Genomic DNA, 18,955 nt, shown 5'->3' with positions numbered 1-18,955 from the left:
TTTATTTCACTAAATCACTTTCGTTAAATTATTATTTTTTTTAATGTTTTCACTTGGGTAATGATTTATTGTAGCGAATCACACTTTTTCACTTTTCGAGACCATACTATCCCAGAGGGATAGTCAAAATATCTCGAGGCTTTATAATTTAACTTTAGTGTCTTTTATGTAATTTAAGAAATCCAGGTGTGTCTTATTGTTCATTTTTTGAATTAGGGCTTTTAATATGGAGAATTGAAGAATGTTGTGTGATTGTCTTTGCGAGGCGTATTTTTTACACTTAAGGATCAAATGCTCGGAATCCTCAACTTCACCGCATGTGATGCATAGATCATTTTGTTCAATTTTTATTAAATGGAGGAATTTTTTATCCAGGCAATGCCCGCTCCTTAGTCTTGATATCATTTTATTTTGTTATTTCCAATTTTTTGCCCATTTTAGAAATCATTGTATCTATTTTATCTAGAATTACTTGTCGGATCGTTTTGTCCTATTCAAAATCTAAAATGATACAAGAATTTGGTTCCTAACAGAAATAGAGCCATGAAAATTGGCAAAAACATTCTTTAGACGATTTAGTTGATTAGAACTTGTAACATGTACCTATGCCTAGTTTTTTTTTCAAAATCATTTAATATGGATTTAACATTATGAAAAAATTCTAATTTACGAATTTTATTATCGATGAAAATTTATCGTGAATTTCAACTTAATTTTATGAATCTTTATTATTGAAAAAAATAAGATTAGGTAACCTTTGCAACCTAATAGACGATAAACTCCATGTCCATAAATTGTAGAGACAGTTGGTCCCATTATAAAATCTTATCTCTGATTATACAGTCAGGTATTGGTTACCTCACGTCGGTTGTACTCTTCTCTCCCATTAAAAATAATGAGCATAAGAAATACATGCGATGTGACGATAACCAATACCTGTCTGTATAGGTTTTACGGATTTCACCGAATAAGTAGGAATATATATATATATATATATATACACTGTAGGAAAGATCTTATAAGAAAGGTTTTTAATATAAATATGTATAGATAAGTAAATATTAATTTTTAAATGTATAATTGATGTTCACAATAGTTTATGGATTTGTTTTTGTCCATTCTCTCTCTCTTTCTCATATTAATTCCAGATCATCCTCATCGCAATAATTATTATTTTCCTCCAAATTATGGCACATTTTATTGTACCACTTATCTGTAAAAGGTGAGTTAAAAAAGTTATTGTTTAAATTGAAATATTAACTTTCAATGCTATACGAAACCAACCTTCAATAGCACTTTCAAGTGGATCGCAAAGGTCTGTGTCACATATTTGGCATTCTGTAGGGATGGCCATTTCTCTGTTATTCAGTTTAATAGATTCCATTTCTATGTACGAACAAATATTTCTTACTTCGCATCCACGCATTATTATGTATCCATCATCGTTATCTATTCATATATATAACATAAAATGCGATAGTAGCACAAAATTTCCGGTTTTAATTATTGTTTTATCTTTTAATAAGAATATATGGTATTTTTGTGGCATACTTACGGAAGTACACTGATCGATAACACACATAATCTATTGGTTCTACTGTTGAATTAAATTCGCTATCATTTTTCAAACATTCTTCGATCGGCATAAAATTATAGTGCGTATCGCACTTATTGTATTCATCGTAGTCTAAATCACTCGAATCGCAGGTATAGCACCGAAGGGTAGACACAGTGGCTATATACCAAAGCAAATTTAATGAAATTGTTGCCACGCAAATCTTCATTTTTTTTATGTGACTTCACACGTTTTTTTTCTCTAGTTTTTGGATGTATTAAATACAAATTACTTAAACGTACTGATTAGGTATGCGGCTATGGTGCTTATTTATACACGAATGGGTGCGGGAGGATTTGTTATCACGCGGACGTCAATATCAATTTTCCAAGAAACACCGATGTCTCTTTAACTCTTTCATACGATTCAGGCAATTTTCCACGCTAATTAACAAGAAAACAGTAAATTTCATTCACACTGCAAATCTCATATTTCTGATGTAAAGAAGTATTAATAGAAGAAGAAATGTTTGGTGTTTGAATTATGTACGTGAGGTGTTTAACTGAATGAAAAATATTTCAATAGGAATTATTCGGAAATTGAATTATTTGAGAAAAATATCAGAAAATTGTAAATGCATTACTTATTAATTATCAATATCAACGTTCGGACATGTTTGCAAGTTTCTCTCTCACAGAGCTTTATTCACTTCTAAGTGATTTTTTAGCAGATTTTCTGCCTCTTTCAAACAAGTTTATTCCTTTTTTTCTGGTTTACGGCCACAAACTACTGAACACTTTTAGTTAGGCAGTTGCAATTGGATATTTGAAGTGAGAGGACGTTCTTCATTTATTGTGTTATCAAAAGCTCCGTTAAGCTGGGGCTCCCGCAGACCCTGTTCTGTTGGGGGCTCCCTTGTCAGTTTTCAGACAATAGTTTAGTGAAGAGGTGAAGGAGAGAAAAAAACCCAAAAAATCGAGAACCACAAAAAAATCAAGAACTACATAAAACTCTAGAAAAAGACGCGATTTGAAGATGTTTTTCGACCAATTATTTGGTCTGTTTCTTGATTGAAGAAAAGGTGAATGGAAGCCCTTAAACTTCCAAGCTGAGACAGATAAAAGAATGATAAGATTTTGTAAAGAGTGAATAATTATGAGATAGGTGATCTAATTCAGGAGGAATTAAGAGATGTGAAATGAAAAGTTATACTATACATGTACCACAGATTATGTATATTAGGCCAACTGGCCAGATTACCTACAATAAATTTTAATTCATTCATTCATTTTTTTAGTTAGGGGGAAATTGTGTGCTAGTTCAGGGGGCCCTGGGCCCCCTGGGAATTTCAACATGAACAATGCTAATCATCGTGGCGACATGCCCTCATTGGGAGAGGCTGCTCGAAGTAATTTCAAGATGCTTAAAAACATGTCTATTATACGCATCCGTCTGATATGGAAAAGTATTTCGTTATCAGCGGAGAGCAGATTAGAGATCTCAATATCTTTAATATATTTGATGGCCTCACAAAAATCTCTCCCCAAGGATTTAAAAATGTAACCCGTTTGGGCAGTGGATATCTCCTTGTCCAAACTAAAACCGCCCAACAAAACAAATTGAACAACTCAAAAGCATTTCCACTTTTGGTCTGTACAATAAACCCGTTAGAATTTCCGAAAACGGAGTACCTACTTTATCAGTTCCAAGCTATTATTCGGTGCAAACAATTGATGAGAATTGATACGGGAAAAATTTGTTCCAGATTGTCCGATCAAGGGGTTATTAATGTTCAGAGGCTCAAACGGAATGTAAATAGTACATGGGGTGAAACGGCAACTCATCTTCTTACATTTAAAACTCCTACATGCCTAGCAGAGATCGTTTTTGCCTACCTCGTGGGCAAAACCGAAATTTTCATCCCTTCTCCCAAGGTCACAAAAAGAAAAGGTGCAACTCTCAAAAGAACAAGCCCACCTGCGGTTTCTGCGGTGAAGATTCACACCCAGATAAATGCACTCTTCCAGCGAAATGTGTGAATTGTCATTGTGCTATTATAATGGGCGACTTTAATGCCAGCAACCACATTTTGGGCACTTTAAAAACCGATCGCAGGGCCACATGCTTGAAAATGTACTAATCAACAGCCAGCTAATGCTTCTCAACGATGGTAGTTGCACTAATATATCTGTTGCCCATCGAACAATGAACGCCATTGACCCTAGTCGACCCTATTATAATAAGTAACTTTACTTGGGAAGTAGATGAGGACCCCAGAAGCAGCGATCATTTTCCAATTTTTAATACTGTTGCGGGAGGATTTAGTAAAAGAAGAAAATTCACTTACTCATTCCAACCACAATTTTAATCAAAAAAAAAAAATAAAGAAAATTACACAATTTTAGAGAAAAAGAAACACTTTATAATTTTTAATTTAAAGAAAAAGGGAGAAAACAATTAATTTAATTTAAAGAAAATTTTAGGGGTATAAATTGGAGTTGCTGCTTCGGCGGTGTCCAGTAGGAGAGAGGATCGGTGAGCCTCACACAATTTTTCTTTAGGTCTTCAACTCTATGAATTCTCTCTTATGAGAGAATTTGAGAATGCCCTCCTTGCCTTGTACATTGGGTCTCAGACACTTTTTAAAAATTAAACGGCCCGTGCAACAACATCTCAATTGATATACAAAAAAAAAAAAGAAAATTGAAAAAAGAAAAAAAAAGTGATTTTACGTGGAAGAATTTTCTTGATAATGAATTACTTAATTGCTTAAAAAAAACAACAATAACTAAACCCTTCGATCACATACTCCTACATATGCACACAAATGAAAATTATGTTCTGTTGAAATATGCAACTTATCATTCTCGCCCCCAACGAAGCACATCCCTTTGAGCTGCGTAATGCGTCGGTTACGCTTTTATTGGAGCACCAATGATGCTGGCGTCGGAGAATTTATTACTTTATTTTGCTGCTGAATTTTCAGGTTTTTCGTTAGTGACGGGAGTGGTGGTGATGAAGCATCAAAAAGGGAATGCATGTGCTATACTAGCTTTTCATTTGAAGCTCTCCCGTCAATTGGCCTTTTCGCCTAGGAGTCGGGACATACTACATGGTATTTCGCGCCCCGCTTCAGCACTATGATCCCTCACAATATGCATTAAGTCCACTCCGTAGTAGGTCACTTTATGTACGTACCCATTCGGCAATTGCAAAAATTACACAATACTCTCGTCAACACGGATCATGCGGATTGTGACTTTCCTCCCACGCTCAATTGAATGTGAATCGATGAAATGCGATCACTCAAAGATTACCCACTTCAACAGATAAAAAAAAACAAGAAGAAATTCCCCAAAATGGTGTGCTAATTCTAATCGAGTACTAAATGGTGATCGGTTGGTTCTGTGATTGCTGGCCAAGCAAGAACGTTTGTGTGGAATTACATCATTACAAATCATATCCTTCCACTTAAATAAATTTTAACATTACTCGAAAACTTACATGCTTCCTGCGCACAGAAACAAAAAATTGCAAAACAATGTTTAATTACCCACACCAATTTATACATTAATTCTTTTTTCAATGCAAATAGAGAGAGTGCACTTTAATCGGCCTTTAAATCTTTTTTATGATAAACCCCTTTTCTGGCATCATTTTCTATGTCCTGAACAATGTATATATTATTGCGCACCTCTATCACTCTGGCTTTAATCCAAGATGGCAAGAATTTAGATTGAATTATCTGGGCAGCATTTGAAAGTCTAAAATTCCTCCTCCAAACAACATCACCAACATTAAAAGTATGCTGGTTAACACGATGAGAAGCATTGTATTGTTTTGCAGAGTGATCATGTGATACTTTAAGATTTTTATTCGCTTTCTCACGTGCAATTTTTAAACTACTAATTCTACTTTCATTGGAAGGAGGATCATTTAACTCTACTGTTTGGTATTCTTTACCATTGGCAATCATTTGCTGACCAAAATTAAGAAAATATGGACTGAACTTTGTGCCTTCGTGTACAGAGGCCCTCATCGACAATGCAATTTCGGGCAGATTCTCATCCCACTTAGCGTGGTTATCGCGGATGAATGCTTTAATAGCCGTTACTATACCGCGATTAAATCTCTCCGTAGAGTTTGCTTGAGGATGATACCCTGCGGTGGTCCAGTGTTGTATATTTAATGAAATTTCGCAAGAAAATTTTTAACATCTTTGCTAACAAAACTGGTACCATTGTCCGACATGAAAATCTTAGGACATCCGAAAATGGGGAATACGTGTTCCCTAAGGACTGAATTTCTTAGGGGATACAACAAAACAAATTTCGTAAGTTTATCCACTATTACTAACAAACAAGTGCAACCGTGTTTGGTGCGAATTAAAGGACTCACGAAGTCCGCAGAAATAAATTCCCACGGTCTTTTTACTTCGACAAAACCCCCCATTTGGTGGCGTCAAGGAATAATTTGGTGCTTTTACTGACTTACAGATATCGCAATTCCTAACGTATTTTGCTACATCCTGACGCATCCCTGGCCAATAATGGAATTCACAAACGCGATGAAACGTTTTAAAATATCCCAAATGACCACCTGACGGGTTGTCATGATATTGGTAAATAATTGAACTTCTAAACCCCTTTGGCACGACTAATTTCCATTTGTGATCTGAAACTCCCAATACAATGGATACTTCTCGGGCAATTTTGTTACTTTATCCCACAACCCACTGTACCATTTATCAGCTTGGGCAACTTCTACTTCTTCTAAATTACGTGACAAGAAATCCGGTAGTATATGCTCTTTCCCCGGTTTGTGTATTATTTTAAAATCGTACCCCTGTAACTTTAACACCCATCTCCCTAATCTCCCTTTAACATCTTTCGACTTTAAGAGCCAGAGCAAAGCTGAGTGGTCAGTCTCAACCGTAAATGTTGAGCCTTCCACATAATCGCGGAATTTTTCGATCGCGAGGATAACCGCGAGGCATTCTTTTTCTGTCGTCGAATAATTGCGTTGGCTCACCGAAAATTTGTGGGAGTAGTAAGAGATGATCCTTTCGTCGTCTCCGGTGCCTTGTAGCAGACATCCCCCGGTTCCGAGATCTGATGCGTCGCATTTGATGACGAAGGGCTGACTGTAGTCTGGTGTTGCGAGAATTGGAGCACTGGTGAGCAACCCCTTGAGATGTTGAAGCGCATCAGTTGCTTCTGGGGTCCAGCTGATACTATTGGGTTTTCCACGCAGCAAATTGGTGATTGGATTTGACCACGGACTTGTCCTTGCTTCGCTAATGATTCCCATCTTCTTCAAACGCTCCAATTTCGCATCTAATCCCTTTTGCTTGTGAAAGGGTATCGGGTATGATCTCTGTCGTATCGGTGCGTGATCTCCAGTGTTGATTGTGTGCTTTAAGACGTTGGTACATCCAAGTTCTCCTTCTTGTGTTACCAAGAAAGTTTCAATACACTTTGCGAGAAGACACGCTTGCCTTGGGTTAAGTACATTAGATTCAACACCTCCTTCGCATTCATTAATTTCCCCAAATGAAATTTTTACCCGAAATAATTGACCAAAGTCAATCCCCAAATACAAGGGTTTAGAAAGATTAGTGCATAGAACTACTGGGAGTTCTTTAATTGTGTTATTAAACGTTATGGGAAGTATAGCCATATGCAAGGATTTGTGAACGGTGCCATCAGCAGTCCGAATGAAAGTTGAGCTTTTTTGTGTTTTAATTCCCAAATCACTAAGAAATTTAAAACCCCCTTTTCCCAGGGCTGAGCAAGATGCCCCCGTATCGAATAGACCGGAAATCTCCTTATCACCAATTTTAACTTTCAAATAAATTCTTTCATCTTCGGAATCCACATATGTTGCACCAACTGAATTAACTGATTGAATATTACACTTTTGAGGATTTTTAATGGAACTTTCGCACGGTAATTGCACACTATTATACATATATGAGACACATTTTTGGCTTTGAAGGTCGTATTTGACTGCGCAACACCAGTCACCTTCTTCAGTGAGTTGCCTTTGGGCCCCCCGAACCACCCTTATTACCTGATGATCCCCCCGATTCTCCCTTGCTCTTGGATTCATTACACACCGGACAGCGCGATGTGATCGTATTCTCTAATCCACAACGATAGCACATAACATTGCACTTCCGGGGTTTATCGCAATCACGGATATTGTGGGCACCACCACAGTTCACACAGGTATTCTGGGACTCTTGCTGATTGTTATTGGCAACCGCTGAATTAGTATTCTGGCGTTTCTTGAAATTACGCCCATTATTCTTTTGATTGTTAGAGGTATTTTTCTGTTGAGTGGCATTAGTGTTATTCGGTTGAGCATTAACTTCCTGAACCTCATTTCTTCGCTGTGCAGGACGATCTGATCGTCGATTCTGATCTATTGATACAGAATATAAGCTATTACGTTCTATTTGCTTAAGAAAAATCGCAACAAATTACAGCGAATCAATCGGATTTTTTCTCTCTCGGAGATTTCCTCTTCTAATTCATCGAACAACTCATTAAGAGCTGCTAGATAAACTTCTACAGGTTCTCCAGATTTTTGTTCTCTGTATTCAATCTTTTTGCGAATTTCATAATCGCTCTCCATATCAAGAAACGCGGATTTCATTGCTGATGCAAAAGATTCCCAGGTGGGTAAAAATTCATAATTCGCGTTGTACCACAAAAGCGCATCGTCTTTAAGGAAAAGACGGGCTGCTTTGCTAACTGTTTGCAACGACACCCCCTGAGCTAAACTCATTCTCTCCAACTCTCTAAGGAAATGGCGCACTTTTTGTGACCCTCGCGCCCCCGAAAATGAAATTCCCCAATCCTTAAAGGATGCAGGACGCATTCTGGCAAAAAATTGCTCAGAACTCGGATTATGTTCTTGTGCGGGTAAATTATGGTTGTGAGAGATGTTTAGGTTCTGTAAATTAGCATTAACTGTATTATTAACCCGCGATTGAAAATTTAAATTATTCTCCATTGATGGAGTTGATGAATGAAAACTTGGAGCATTTATATTTAAACGACTGAAATCCGGCATTGACCTATTTGATTCTGGAGAATCATTGTGATTCATCCCAACATTAGGGTTCAGGTTGCTAATCGTGCTCGAAAAAGGACGAACATTGGGTAGATTCCATGGTAAACTTGTATTGCTCATTTGACAATTTTTGGGACGCGCACCCGCGAGACTATAATCATGAAAAGAAACTCTTCGCTGTTGCTCAAAATCTTCAGTATTTCTTTCTTGCGGAACCTGAAGTCCAGCGTTAAGACGTTCTTTATATCCCGCAAAGGCTCTATTAACCATTTTCACAATCTTACGCGCTGCTTTTTTATCTGGGTCGCTCTCATCCACCGAATGGGTACAGCGATTGACCAAATGTTTATGCAAAATAACTGTAGCATTTAATTTATCACGTATAGCATCCTCTACATCAAACTCAAACGCTGCTGCTCTTGTAAGCATTTTTCGAACCATATAAGAATCATAAACGAACTGAGTGCATGGTTTATCCCATGCCTCAGACAATGTTGCATCTAACTCATTTTCATCCACCGGCACTCTGTAACGATTGAAATCTTTAAAAGAAAATTTTTAAAAATCCCCCTCTCCATATGCAGCGCGGGCGCCTAAATGTGAAAAGATATTAACTGCCCCGCGGGCGTTCTACAACACCAGCAACTGTAGCAGCAACAGGAGGCCCAAGAGCCTGAAAGCCCCAGAGTTGTGTTTTCCCCACGCAGTTATTAAATAAAAGTGAAGAAAAACTATAAAAGAGAAAATTGTGAAAATAAAAGGAAAATAAATAGACAATTTGTGAAAAAGTGAAATTGAGGTTTTTTCATTGAAGAAGAAATAAAGTAGTTACAAATGGCGCCCAACGTGGGGCTCGAACCCACGACCCTGAGATTAAGAGTCTCATGCTCTACCGACTGAGATTTCACCAATGGCCACGGCTATGGATCTTTCTCTGTTGGAGAGTGAAGATAACATTTTTGAATTGAGAATTCGTGGTGTTAGAGTGCCAGTGGTGGATGAAAATGAGTTAGATGCAACATTGTCTGAGGCATGGGATAAACCATGCACTCAGTTCGTTTATGATTTAGAGCAGATTAGAGATCTCAATATCTTTAATATATTTGATGGCCTCACAAAAATCTCTCCCCAAGGATTTAAAAATGTAACCCGTTTGGGCAGTGGATATCTCCTTGTCCAAACTAAAACCGCCCAACAAAACAAATTGAACAACTCAAAAGCATTTCCACTTTTGGTCTGTACAATAAACCCGTTAGAATTTCCGAAAACGGAGTACCTACTTTATCAGTTCCAAGCTATTATTCGGTGCAAACAATTGATGAGAATTGATACGGGAAAAATTTGTTCCAGATTGTCCGATCAAGAGGTTATTAATGTTCAGAGGCTCAAACGGAATGAAAATAGTACATGGGGTGACACGACAACTCATCTTCTTACATTTAAAACTCCTACATGCCTAGCAGAGATCGTTTTTGCCTACCTCGTGGGCAAAACCGAAATTTTCATCCCTTCTCCCAAGGTCACACAAAGAAAAGGTGCAACTCTCAAAAGAACAAGTCCACCTGCGGTTTCTGCGGTGAAGATTCACACCCAGATAAATGCACTCTTCCAGCGAAATGTGTGAATTGTGCAACTCTGAAAAAGTCTGTGCTATTATAATGGGCGACTTTAATGCCAGCAACCACATTTAGGGCACTTTAAAAACCGATCGCAGTGCCACATGCTTGAAAATGTACTAATCAACAGCCAGCTAATGCTTCTCAACGATAGTAGTTGCACTAATATATCTGTTGCCCATCGAACAATGAACGCCATTGACCCTAGTCGACCCTATTATAATAAGTAACTTTACTTGGGAAGTAGATGAGGACCCCAGAAGCAGCGATCATTTTCCAATTTTTATTACTGACATCAATATTTTTCTTTTAAAGGAATTTATGCCAAAATTTTTAGGTAAATTGTTTTTGATTTTGAGAATTTAGTTTAATTTAAGTACTAAGATGGAATCGTCAATCCTTGATACTTTGTTGAAAAGTATCTTTAGAAATTCTATATCAATAGAGAAAGAAAGGACCTATTTTGCTAAATTGTAAGTTAACGATAAATCTTAAAGCCCATAGGTAACTAGCAATGATAAAGAAAATATGTAATCTAAATTTATGCTCACCCACCAGTCCACACTTTACCCTAATTAAGTTATATCTATTCAATGATTTAAATACCTAAATAAATCCGATATTATGGATAAACACATTCTAATAAATAAAAGTAGGTATTTTATAAGGGTTTATTTTAAGGATGCTTTTAGAGCAATTCTTTAGAAACTATTGAAAAAAAATCGCGGCATCGTACATAACGCGGATCCCCGAATTTTTAGTTATTTTTTAAAAGTTTGTACTCACCCCCAGCCGTTGCCGGGAGCAATTCTCTCACATCGTAGAAATCGATGAAGTCTCCACCGTTGGTGAGAGTGCTTCCACCGGATGGAAGTATAACTGAAAAATGAGTCGTAATAGAGCATTAGTATTTGTTAAATTAATTCAACACATATATGACATTATTATTCATGCAAGACACTTTCGAACCGAATTAAAAAATATATATTGAAAATGTGTAAGCAATGGTTGGATTCTTTCTATTATTCAGTAAAAGCATAATAGAATTTTATATTTATAAATACATTGATATTAATCAATCGACGTGCTCGAAGATTATGAACCATATTCCTATCTTTTAACACAGAAGTATGGTTCATAATCTTCGGGCGTGCCGCAATGATTCTAGGGTTATCAGAAAGTGGTTTGTTAGAAACTATGTCACAAGAAGAGAAGAGCCATCCTGCGCATCGATGAGCTGAAAAATGAATCGTAATAAGGCATTAGTTTTTGTACAATATATAGTAACAAGTCTGGCATAACGGGCATAACATTCCAATTCCAAATTAATTTTTTCTCTCATAATTCTCGTATTGTGTGATATCTACTACAACGTATCTCAATAACGCTCAAAGAAGACTATGATCACATAAAGGATTGAGCCCTTTTTCTGTTTATACAAAATGGAATCATAATTAATCAGAATAATTATAAATGTTCGGCTAGAAATTATAATTATTTGGCCAGAAAAAGACCCCTTTAGCCTATATACATACATACATATACACATATTAAAAACTTTGTGACAAAAGATGTGCTATATTTGTATAGCCTCTTTGTGAGTGTATTGATTAAAATGAAATTAAATTTTTTGAGCTAAAGCTTTGTGTTTTAAATATCCCTAAAAAGAATTGTATATATTCTGCCCCCCATTAAAGGATTATATTTCTTAATATACTTATCTCGTTACTCAGTGATTGTTTTTTTTTTTTGCTAGCTCTTATGCCAATTTATTTATTTATGATTTATGCTAAGCATAAAACATAAATCATGAATAAAATACATAATACTTCAAATATTGTGATAAAATTTCATTCGAGTGAATTAATCCCAAGCTCCCCGCTATTAGGCAGCGGGAAATTGCGAAAGAGCTTGTTATATATCCTTTGCATAAACTGCTTAAATATTTCGACACTCCCGAAGATTATGAATTATACTCCTGTATTACGACGTGCCCGAAGATTATGAACCATATTCCTATCTTTTAACACAGGAGTATGGTTCATAATCTTCGGGCACGTCGATTTATGTTTATTTAAGTAATACGTTTTATTTATTTTTTAAAATTTATTTGTAATCTGCTAGCGATACATTGAATTAATGCACTCAATGGATCAGGACATTATATCTTTATTTGCTTTTAACACATATATGAATTAGAGAATTTTTTTTTCAAGAGACCTCATAAAATAACAGTCATATAATTATTTAAATAATTAATGATCTTTATTGTATTTTCTACATTTTCTGTATTACAAAATATATAATCTACAATTCATTCTTCCTTTCCTTAGATTTCTTGTTCTTCTTGTCCTTTTTGCCCCCCTCTTTGGATTTCTCCTTCTTCTGCGTATGTTTCTTCTCCGTCTGCTTTTGAGACTTTTCACGCTTTCCCTGCTTGGCCTTTAACTTTTCTTGGGTTTCAACAGGTTCTTCTTCAACTGCCTCCAATTCTTGTTCTACCTCAATAGCTTCTTCCGTGGGCTCGTCTTCCTGGGCAGATTGTATATCAATAATTTCTTCCTCGATTGATTTCACAGTCTCCTCTTTGACCTTGCTTTTGACTTTAGGTTCCTTTTTGGCCGCTACTTCCAAAGAGATCACGAGAAAAGCACAAAGAAAAATCACCGCGAGACGCATTTTGATTACAAGCTCTTCAACAAAAGACTGGAGGTCGTCTGTAGATGTTTGGATGTTTTATAGCACCCACCAAATGAGATGCATTGTTGCTATCTGTGATAGCCTCTGATAGCGCGAGAAATGCAAATAATGTGATTTTAAAAGTAAATATTTGATGGATTTGAGAATTTATCTCCACTCCAGGAATTGTCTAAAATTTCTTGCTTGAATTTATCCTACCTAGTGAAGTCACTTATCATCTACATACATAATGAAAGTACCTACGATTTTGTGTTCAATCAATTTCATTACGTATTCGGTACCTATGCAGTTCATCCATCCTCAAAAATTGATGATTTTAACGCAATTTTCTTGGGCAAGATTTTTCTTATATTGTGGCCAAGTGTAATTTTATAAATCCTCCCTTATTAGTTTATCGAAAAGATGATATCTTACAAAAAAATCAATGATTTTCAATTATTCAATCATTTCCAATGATTTTTTCGTCTGAGTTGTAAAGGTTAATACTAGAAATGAAATAGTTGAAAATTGTAAAAACTTTAAGATTTTTGAAATTGCTCCCGGAAAATAAATGCTTTAAGGTTAAAAGATATCCTTACCAGGATATCCACAAATAGGAAAAAAAATGTATTTTCCGAGAGTTAAATTATCTCAGGAACCACTGTCTCAACAATATGCTCTAAAATTGGTTCTGTACATTTAATTAAACCCTATTTAGCTATGTATATAATCCATCAAGAATTGAAAAATAAAATGAGTTCTAAGGGGGATCGCATCTGATGGGACTCCGCCCTCTCCACTCATACATGATTTTTGGTCTACAATAAAAGAGCGAGTAGGTAGAGGTGGTTTTCATTTTCTTTATCATCGTCAGAGGATTTTCCGCCATCTAAAATTAATGGGGCAGAAGACCTGAGTTTCAAAGAGCTTACATTTTTTCCGGCTCCTATGTACCACTTTGTTTTGTAAATTTTTTACAGGTACTTCCCATTTTTACGCACATAAAACGTGTCTTTAATTAATTTCACGTTTTATGATGCCTTCATTTACAGGTTCCACCTACGCTCTCAATGGGCCCCATTTGGCTTGGCGTCTGTTAGAAATCCAATTTTCTCCACTCTGATGCCTGGTGCTCCTCACTTTTTCCGTCGTAGAGGTATTCCTAGGGGTGCACTATCACTCTTTGCAGTTGCAGTTTTCTTTTTCACCTCACACACAACTTATTTTTAAAGTCCACGAAATTAATTATCTTGACTCGACGCCATTATACACGTGAAAAAACAAAAAATACTTCATGTTACTCAGGTTATGAGAAAGGACTGGACGAGAACTATCTTCTTAGCATCTTTAGCGCCTCTACCGAGAAATTATTGAAGTATATAAGTCTTCTTCTTTTTAAATTTCTCAGGGCCGGACGTCATTTCGACATCCATACAGCCCGATATAAGTATATACAAAAAACATAAATTGTTTTTCCGATTGTTTTGTGTTTTCTTGAGAAATAAATTTTGCAAAATGCCATATGCCAATCAACCTTCAGTACAGATAACAGAATTGGGGGATGAGAATGTGAAATTCGTGGTTGAGGATACGGATTTGAGGTAGAAAAGCTCCAAACTATACCTTCTCAATCTAACCTCGCTTTTTTTTCAGTGTTGCAAACAGTCTTCGGAGAGTTTTCATCGCTGAAACACCAACTTTGGCAATAGATTGGGTACAACTAGAAGCAAATTCAACTGTTCTATCAGATGAGTTCCTTGCACATCGTATTGGTCTCATCCCATTAATTTCTGACGATGTTGTTGAACGAATGCAGTATACCCGGGATTGTTCATGTCTGGATTTTTGCACAGACTGTAGTGTTGAATTTACTCTGGATGTCAAATGTAATGATGAGCAAACTCGGCATGTAACAACAGCGGATCTTAAGTCCAGTGACCCTCGTGTGTTGCCAGCAACTTCCCGGAATCGCGATGATGATGATAACGAATATGGAGAGAGTACAGATGAAATTCTCATCATAAAGTTACGCAAAGGTCAGGAATTGAAACTCAGAGCATACGCCAAAAAGGGATTCGGGAAGGAACATGCCAAGTGGAATCCCACAGCCGGTGTTTGCTTTGAATATGATCCTGATAATACCATGAAGCATACATTGTACCCTAAACCAGATGAATGGCCTAAAAGCGAACATACAGAACTTGATGATGATCAATGTAAGTAATTTTACATTCATTTAAAACAAAAAAGCAGTGTAATGTGATAAATAAAAATTTAAATACATTTTCAGATGAAGCTGAATTCAACTGGGAAGCAAAACCCAATAAATTCTTTTTCAATGTTGAATCTTCTGGTGCACTCAAGCCAGAGAATATTGTAATGATGGGTGTGCAGCAATTGAAGAATAAGCTGTCGAATCTTCAGACACAGCTGAGTCACGAAATTGAGAACGATACACTTGCTTTTTAATATTTTGGTCGTATATTTGCAAATGCATAAAATAAAGGAATAGAAAAAAAAACAATAAACTAGTACTCCTCTTCAATGTCGTCATGATCTGCATTGGGTTCTTTTTGTTGTACAGCCGTCTGCATGCTAATCCACTGTGCCTGCTCAGCTGCTGCTTGTTCCTCACGTGCCTTCGCAAAAAGCTCTTGTTGCTGTCGCAGAAGTTCTTCCTCAGGAATGCCTAAATGCTCCAGTCGGGTACTTTGTCTGCGACGCTTTGCAGCTACAGCTTTGCAATCATTAAGAACAGCTTCTGCTTCTTGCTTGTAATCTCGAAATCCCAATCTCTCGAGAGCTTCTAGAACGTGCTCGGCATTTATTGTCTTCTTATTGCGTAAATTGCACACCTCATTTGCTTCTGAGCTGATAAGATGGATAAATTCTGTGCAGCAATTTAAGATCAACTCCCGACTTTCGTTTGCAACGCGAATTGATGGAATCTACGAAAAAAAAAATATGTGAGTTGCTGATTCTTGTTAATTATTTTTAAAATTTACTTTACTTACCAATTCTTTTATCATTTTATTTATACTAGCCCTAGGGAGGGTGAGTTCATCGTCATCAGTCGGTGGGGGACATAATTCATCCTGAGGATTCGACATAATCACTATTTTTTAATTCTTTTATCAAAAGTGGATGGTATATAACCTCTATTCTGGAGTTAAATTGAGGTTAGAATTACTTTTTGACGTTTAAAAAAAAATTTTTTCTAGAGCAAAATTTTCTTCAATTTTCCGTGTTTTTGTATAATTAAAAATTGCAAAAATGGAAGAAAATGATTTATGTCCTTATGGAACACCTCTTGATCCTATTGAAGAAGGTATGTTCAACTACGCATTGTAATACTCTCAGAATCTTCTGGGGAAAATAGGAAAAAATTACTAAAAAAGTACAATCTTTTTCAGATCAAGTTCCTACCAAGAGGCCAATTATGAAGGAAGATCAAATAGCTGTAGACGTTAATGGACGTAGACGCTTCCATGGAGCTTTCACGGGGGGATTTTCAGCCGGATATTGGAACACTGTTGGCTCAAAGGAAGGATGGAATCCACAAACTTTTAGGAGTTCACGACAAGAAAAGGCAGGAAAGATTGTACAGAATATTGAGGATTTTATGGACAATGAAGATATGGGAGAGTTTGGAATTGCTCCACGTCGTATCCAGACACAAGAAGATTTTACAATAGGAAACTCAAGCAAGAAAAGGACATATACAGTAGCATTCGCTTCAACAACAACCGAGGGAATTTTGCATAAGCTTCTTGCACCAGCTAAGGATAATATTGGGACACGACTGTTGCGAAAGATGGGATGGCGTGAAGGTCAAGGAGTTGGTGTGCGACTGACGAGGCGCGAGAAGAAAGAAGCGAAAACACAACATCTAAAGGAGCAACAAATAGCAAAGAGGTACGGTTGTGAAATGATACCATCACTTGGTGCATCAAAAGAAGATTCAACATCAGAGGATTCAGATATGGAAGTTACCTTTGCCCCTGATGATTACAATACATTTGCCATTGCTCCCAAGAACAATGTTTTTGGATTAGGATACAGCGGTCTTGATAGGAGCTCCATGTTGTTGAATAAAACATCTGATGCTTTTGCGATTATTGGGAAGGACAACAAAAAAATGCTTATTACAGGAAAAGGATTTGGTGTGGGAGCAATGGAGGATGATGATGAGGATATATACTGCAGAGATGATATGTCTCAATATGATTTCTCTCTGGAGGACCACAAAACACCTAAAACAACAAGGAAAGACAACAGAATATCATTAGGTGTCATTGAGGGCTTCCTTGCAGCTTCGGATGCGGCTTCTGGAAAGTTTAGCTGTAAAGTGTTTCGAATTGAACTTCCGTGTGATTATCAGCCTCGAAATTTTCTAATAAGAAAAAGTAGATTTGCACCTTTGCCTTTGGAAGTTGAAAAGCAATTAAAACAAAATTCTCAGAGTGATAAATATGCTCTCAGCGATACAAAGGTTGTCCAGAAAGAAAATACTGACCACACAGATTCATCAAAAACACAATTAAAAGTTGTGGATGAGAAACAAATATCTCATACGCAGCTATCAAAACCATTTAAATTCTTTCTTCATGATGTAGAGAAGCAAGAGAGATTTGAAAAATTTCTTCAGATTAGCAAAACAGCCACAGAAGAAGTCATTAAGGAGTTCTTTCAAACACACCAGCCACTTCATCTCTCCCAATTTGATCGGCAGACAGAGCAGAGGGAATTCCTTCAGGCTAGAAAAATGCATAGACCACTTGCTGAACTTATGTCAGATAGATTTGTATCAGAAAGTTCTCTGAACAACGAAAAATCCAAGGAAGGATCACCAGAGAAACCACTCGATCATGAAGTACCTTCTTCCAATATTGAAGGTCCAGATAATACAGGGTATTACAGTAAGAGAACAAAATTAATGTGGAAACCACATGCGCTTCTCTGTCAGAGATTTAATATCCCAGAACCCTATGGGGGTCTTCTTGGAAAAGAAGAAAAATCTAAGAAAAGCAAAAGTTCTAACATTTTTCAGATACTTGGAGATCCTGTGAAAAAGATTGATTTTACAGTTCCCAAAGATGAGTTTGGAGAATCTTCAAAAGAACTTACACCAATCGCAAATCAACCTCCTATTGCAAAAAAGTTGTCTAATATTTCCCAACAAAGCGAAAGAAATCCTCATCAGAAAACCAAAGAGCCACAAAAAAGTGACAAGGAAACGCCACCGTTGATAAATCGCCCCAAAACTGAGCTTGAAACGGCAGTTTTGGATGCAAAAGATAAACATCCAGCAGATAAGAAGGATCTCTTTAGAGCAATTTTCGAAGATTCAGACGAGTCAGAGAATGATGATACCCCTCAACAGCCTATACAAAAAGAAGAAGTCAACCCCTTAAGAAACCCTGCGAAGCCACAGGGAATTTTTTCAAAGATTTTTTTCGTTCGAAAGGCAACGGAGAAGAAAAGGCAAGAACAGGAAAATACGAAACAACAATGTGAAAAACAGGAAACACAAGGAACCATAAAAGAAGCTAAAGAAGAAGATGATAACTTGGTTTTTGGACCTAAGCTTCCACCACTTATCGAATCTTTACCTCCAAAAGCTACACCGATTTTTTCCACAGAAGGATCATGTTCAGCGATGAATAAATCTGGAAGCAAGCGAGAAAAGTGGGTAGAGAAAAGTCTTGAAAAAAAGAAGAAAAAGAAAGAGAAGCACAAAAAGGAGAAAAAACACAAGAAAAATAAGAGAAAACATAAAATTAGAAAATAGTGTGTACCTTTAAAATAAATATTAAGTATTCCTCCTGAAAGTTAAGTTACATTGTCTACCAAAGCTAACCCTCCTCTCGAAGCTGATGGGTGGCTGTTGTACAGTTCTTATGACCGCCCTACAGCTTGATAGAAGAGTTACAGAGAGTACACACTCTGTATGTATACATATAAGTACATATGTGTACCACTTTCTTCAGGTTGAAAATTTTGTTAACCAATTTTACTGATGTTA

General features: G+C 36.6%; 3 protein-coding genes and 1 long non-coding RNA gene across 4 annotated transcripts; 2 read left to right on the top strand and 2 right to left on the bottom strand.

Annotated features, from left to right (window-relative positions):
- Window positions 1-34: 34 nt before the first annotated feature.
- LOC129796603 (uncharacterized) lies at window positions 35-4,760 on the bottom strand. Its single transcript, XR_008751234.1, has 3 exons — window positions 1,556-4,760; window positions 1,285-1,449; window positions 35-1,213 (listed from the first exon to the last, which is right to left on the bottom strand). It is a non-coding gene; the product is annotated as an uncharacterized LOC129796603 (long non-coding RNA).
- A 9,558-nt stretch (window positions 4,761-14,318) lies between these two features.
- On the top strand, window positions 14,319-15,458 carry LOC129796594 (DNA-directed RNA polymerase II subunit RPB3). Its single transcript, XM_055838674.1, has 3 exons — window positions 14,319-14,531; window positions 14,584-15,146; window positions 15,221-15,458. The coding sequence occupies exons 1-3, from the start codon at window positions 14,446-14,448 to the stop codon at window positions 15,397-15,399; spliced, it is 828 nt and encodes a 275-aa protein (XP_055694649.1). The 5' UTR covers window positions 14,319-14,445; the 3' UTR covers window positions 15,400-15,458.
- LOC129796598 (protein Dr1) lies at window positions 15,389-16,047 on the bottom strand. The gene is made up of 2 exons (XM_055838682.1): window positions 15,945-16,047; window positions 15,389-15,878 (listed from the first exon to the last, which is right to left on the bottom strand). The coding sequence occupies exons 1-2, from the start codon at window positions 16,038-16,040 to the stop codon at window positions 15,459-15,461; spliced, it is 516 nt and encodes a 171-aa protein (XP_055694657.1). The 5' UTR covers window positions 16,041-16,047; the 3' UTR covers window positions 15,389-15,458.
- Window positions 16,048-16,112: 65 nt separating this feature from the next.
- LOC129796584 (G patch domain-containing protein 1 homolog) lies at window positions 16,113-18,761 on the top strand. Its single transcript, XM_055838649.1, has 2 exons — window positions 16,113-16,258; window positions 16,344-18,761. Exons 1-2 carry the CDS (start codon window positions 16,204-16,206, stop codon window positions 18,719-18,721), a joined length of 2,433 nt encoding a protein of 810 aa, XP_055694624.1. The 5' UTR covers window positions 16,113-16,203; the 3' UTR covers window positions 18,722-18,761.
- Window positions 18,762-18,955: the final 194 nt, after the last annotated feature.

The sequence above is a fragment of the Lutzomyia longipalpis genome, chromosome 4 (assembly GCF_024334085.1).
Source record: "Lutzomyia longipalpis isolate SR_M1_2022 chromosome 4, ASM2433408v1".
Lineage (NCBI taxonomy): Eukaryota > Metazoa > Arthropoda > Insecta > Diptera > Psychodidae > Lutzomyia > Lutzomyia longipalpis.
This window is presented reverse-complemented; position numbering and strand designations above follow the sequence as displayed.

Coding starts and splice junctions, on each gene's coding strand:
- LOC129796584 (XM_055838649.1), top strand. CDS start 16,204: ATGGAAGAAAATGATTTATGTCCTTATGGAACACCTCTTGATCCTATT. Junction 16,259..16,343: donor TCTTGATCCTATTGAAGAAG/GTATGTTCAACT, acceptor AATCTTTTTCAG/ATCAAGTTCCTACCAAGAGG.
- LOC129796598 (XM_055838682.1), bottom strand. CDS start 16,040: ATGTCGAATCCTCAGGATGAATTATGTCCCCCACCGACTGATGACGAT. Junction 15,879..15,944: donor ATAAAATGATAAAAGAATTG/GTAAGTAAAGTA, acceptor TTTTTTTCGTAG/ATTCCATCAATTCGCGTTGC.
- LOC129796594 (XM_055838674.1), top strand. CDS start 14,446: ATGCCATATGCCAATCAACCTTCAGTACAGATAACAGAATTGGGGGAT. Junction 14,532..14,583: donor GTTGAGGATACGGATTTGAG/GTAGAAAAGCTC, acceptor CTTTTTTTTCAG/TGTTGCAAACAGTCTTCGGA. Junction 15,147..15,220: donor AGAACTTGATGATGATCAAT/GTAAGTAATTTT, acceptor ATACATTTTCAG/ATGAAGCTGAATTCAACTGG.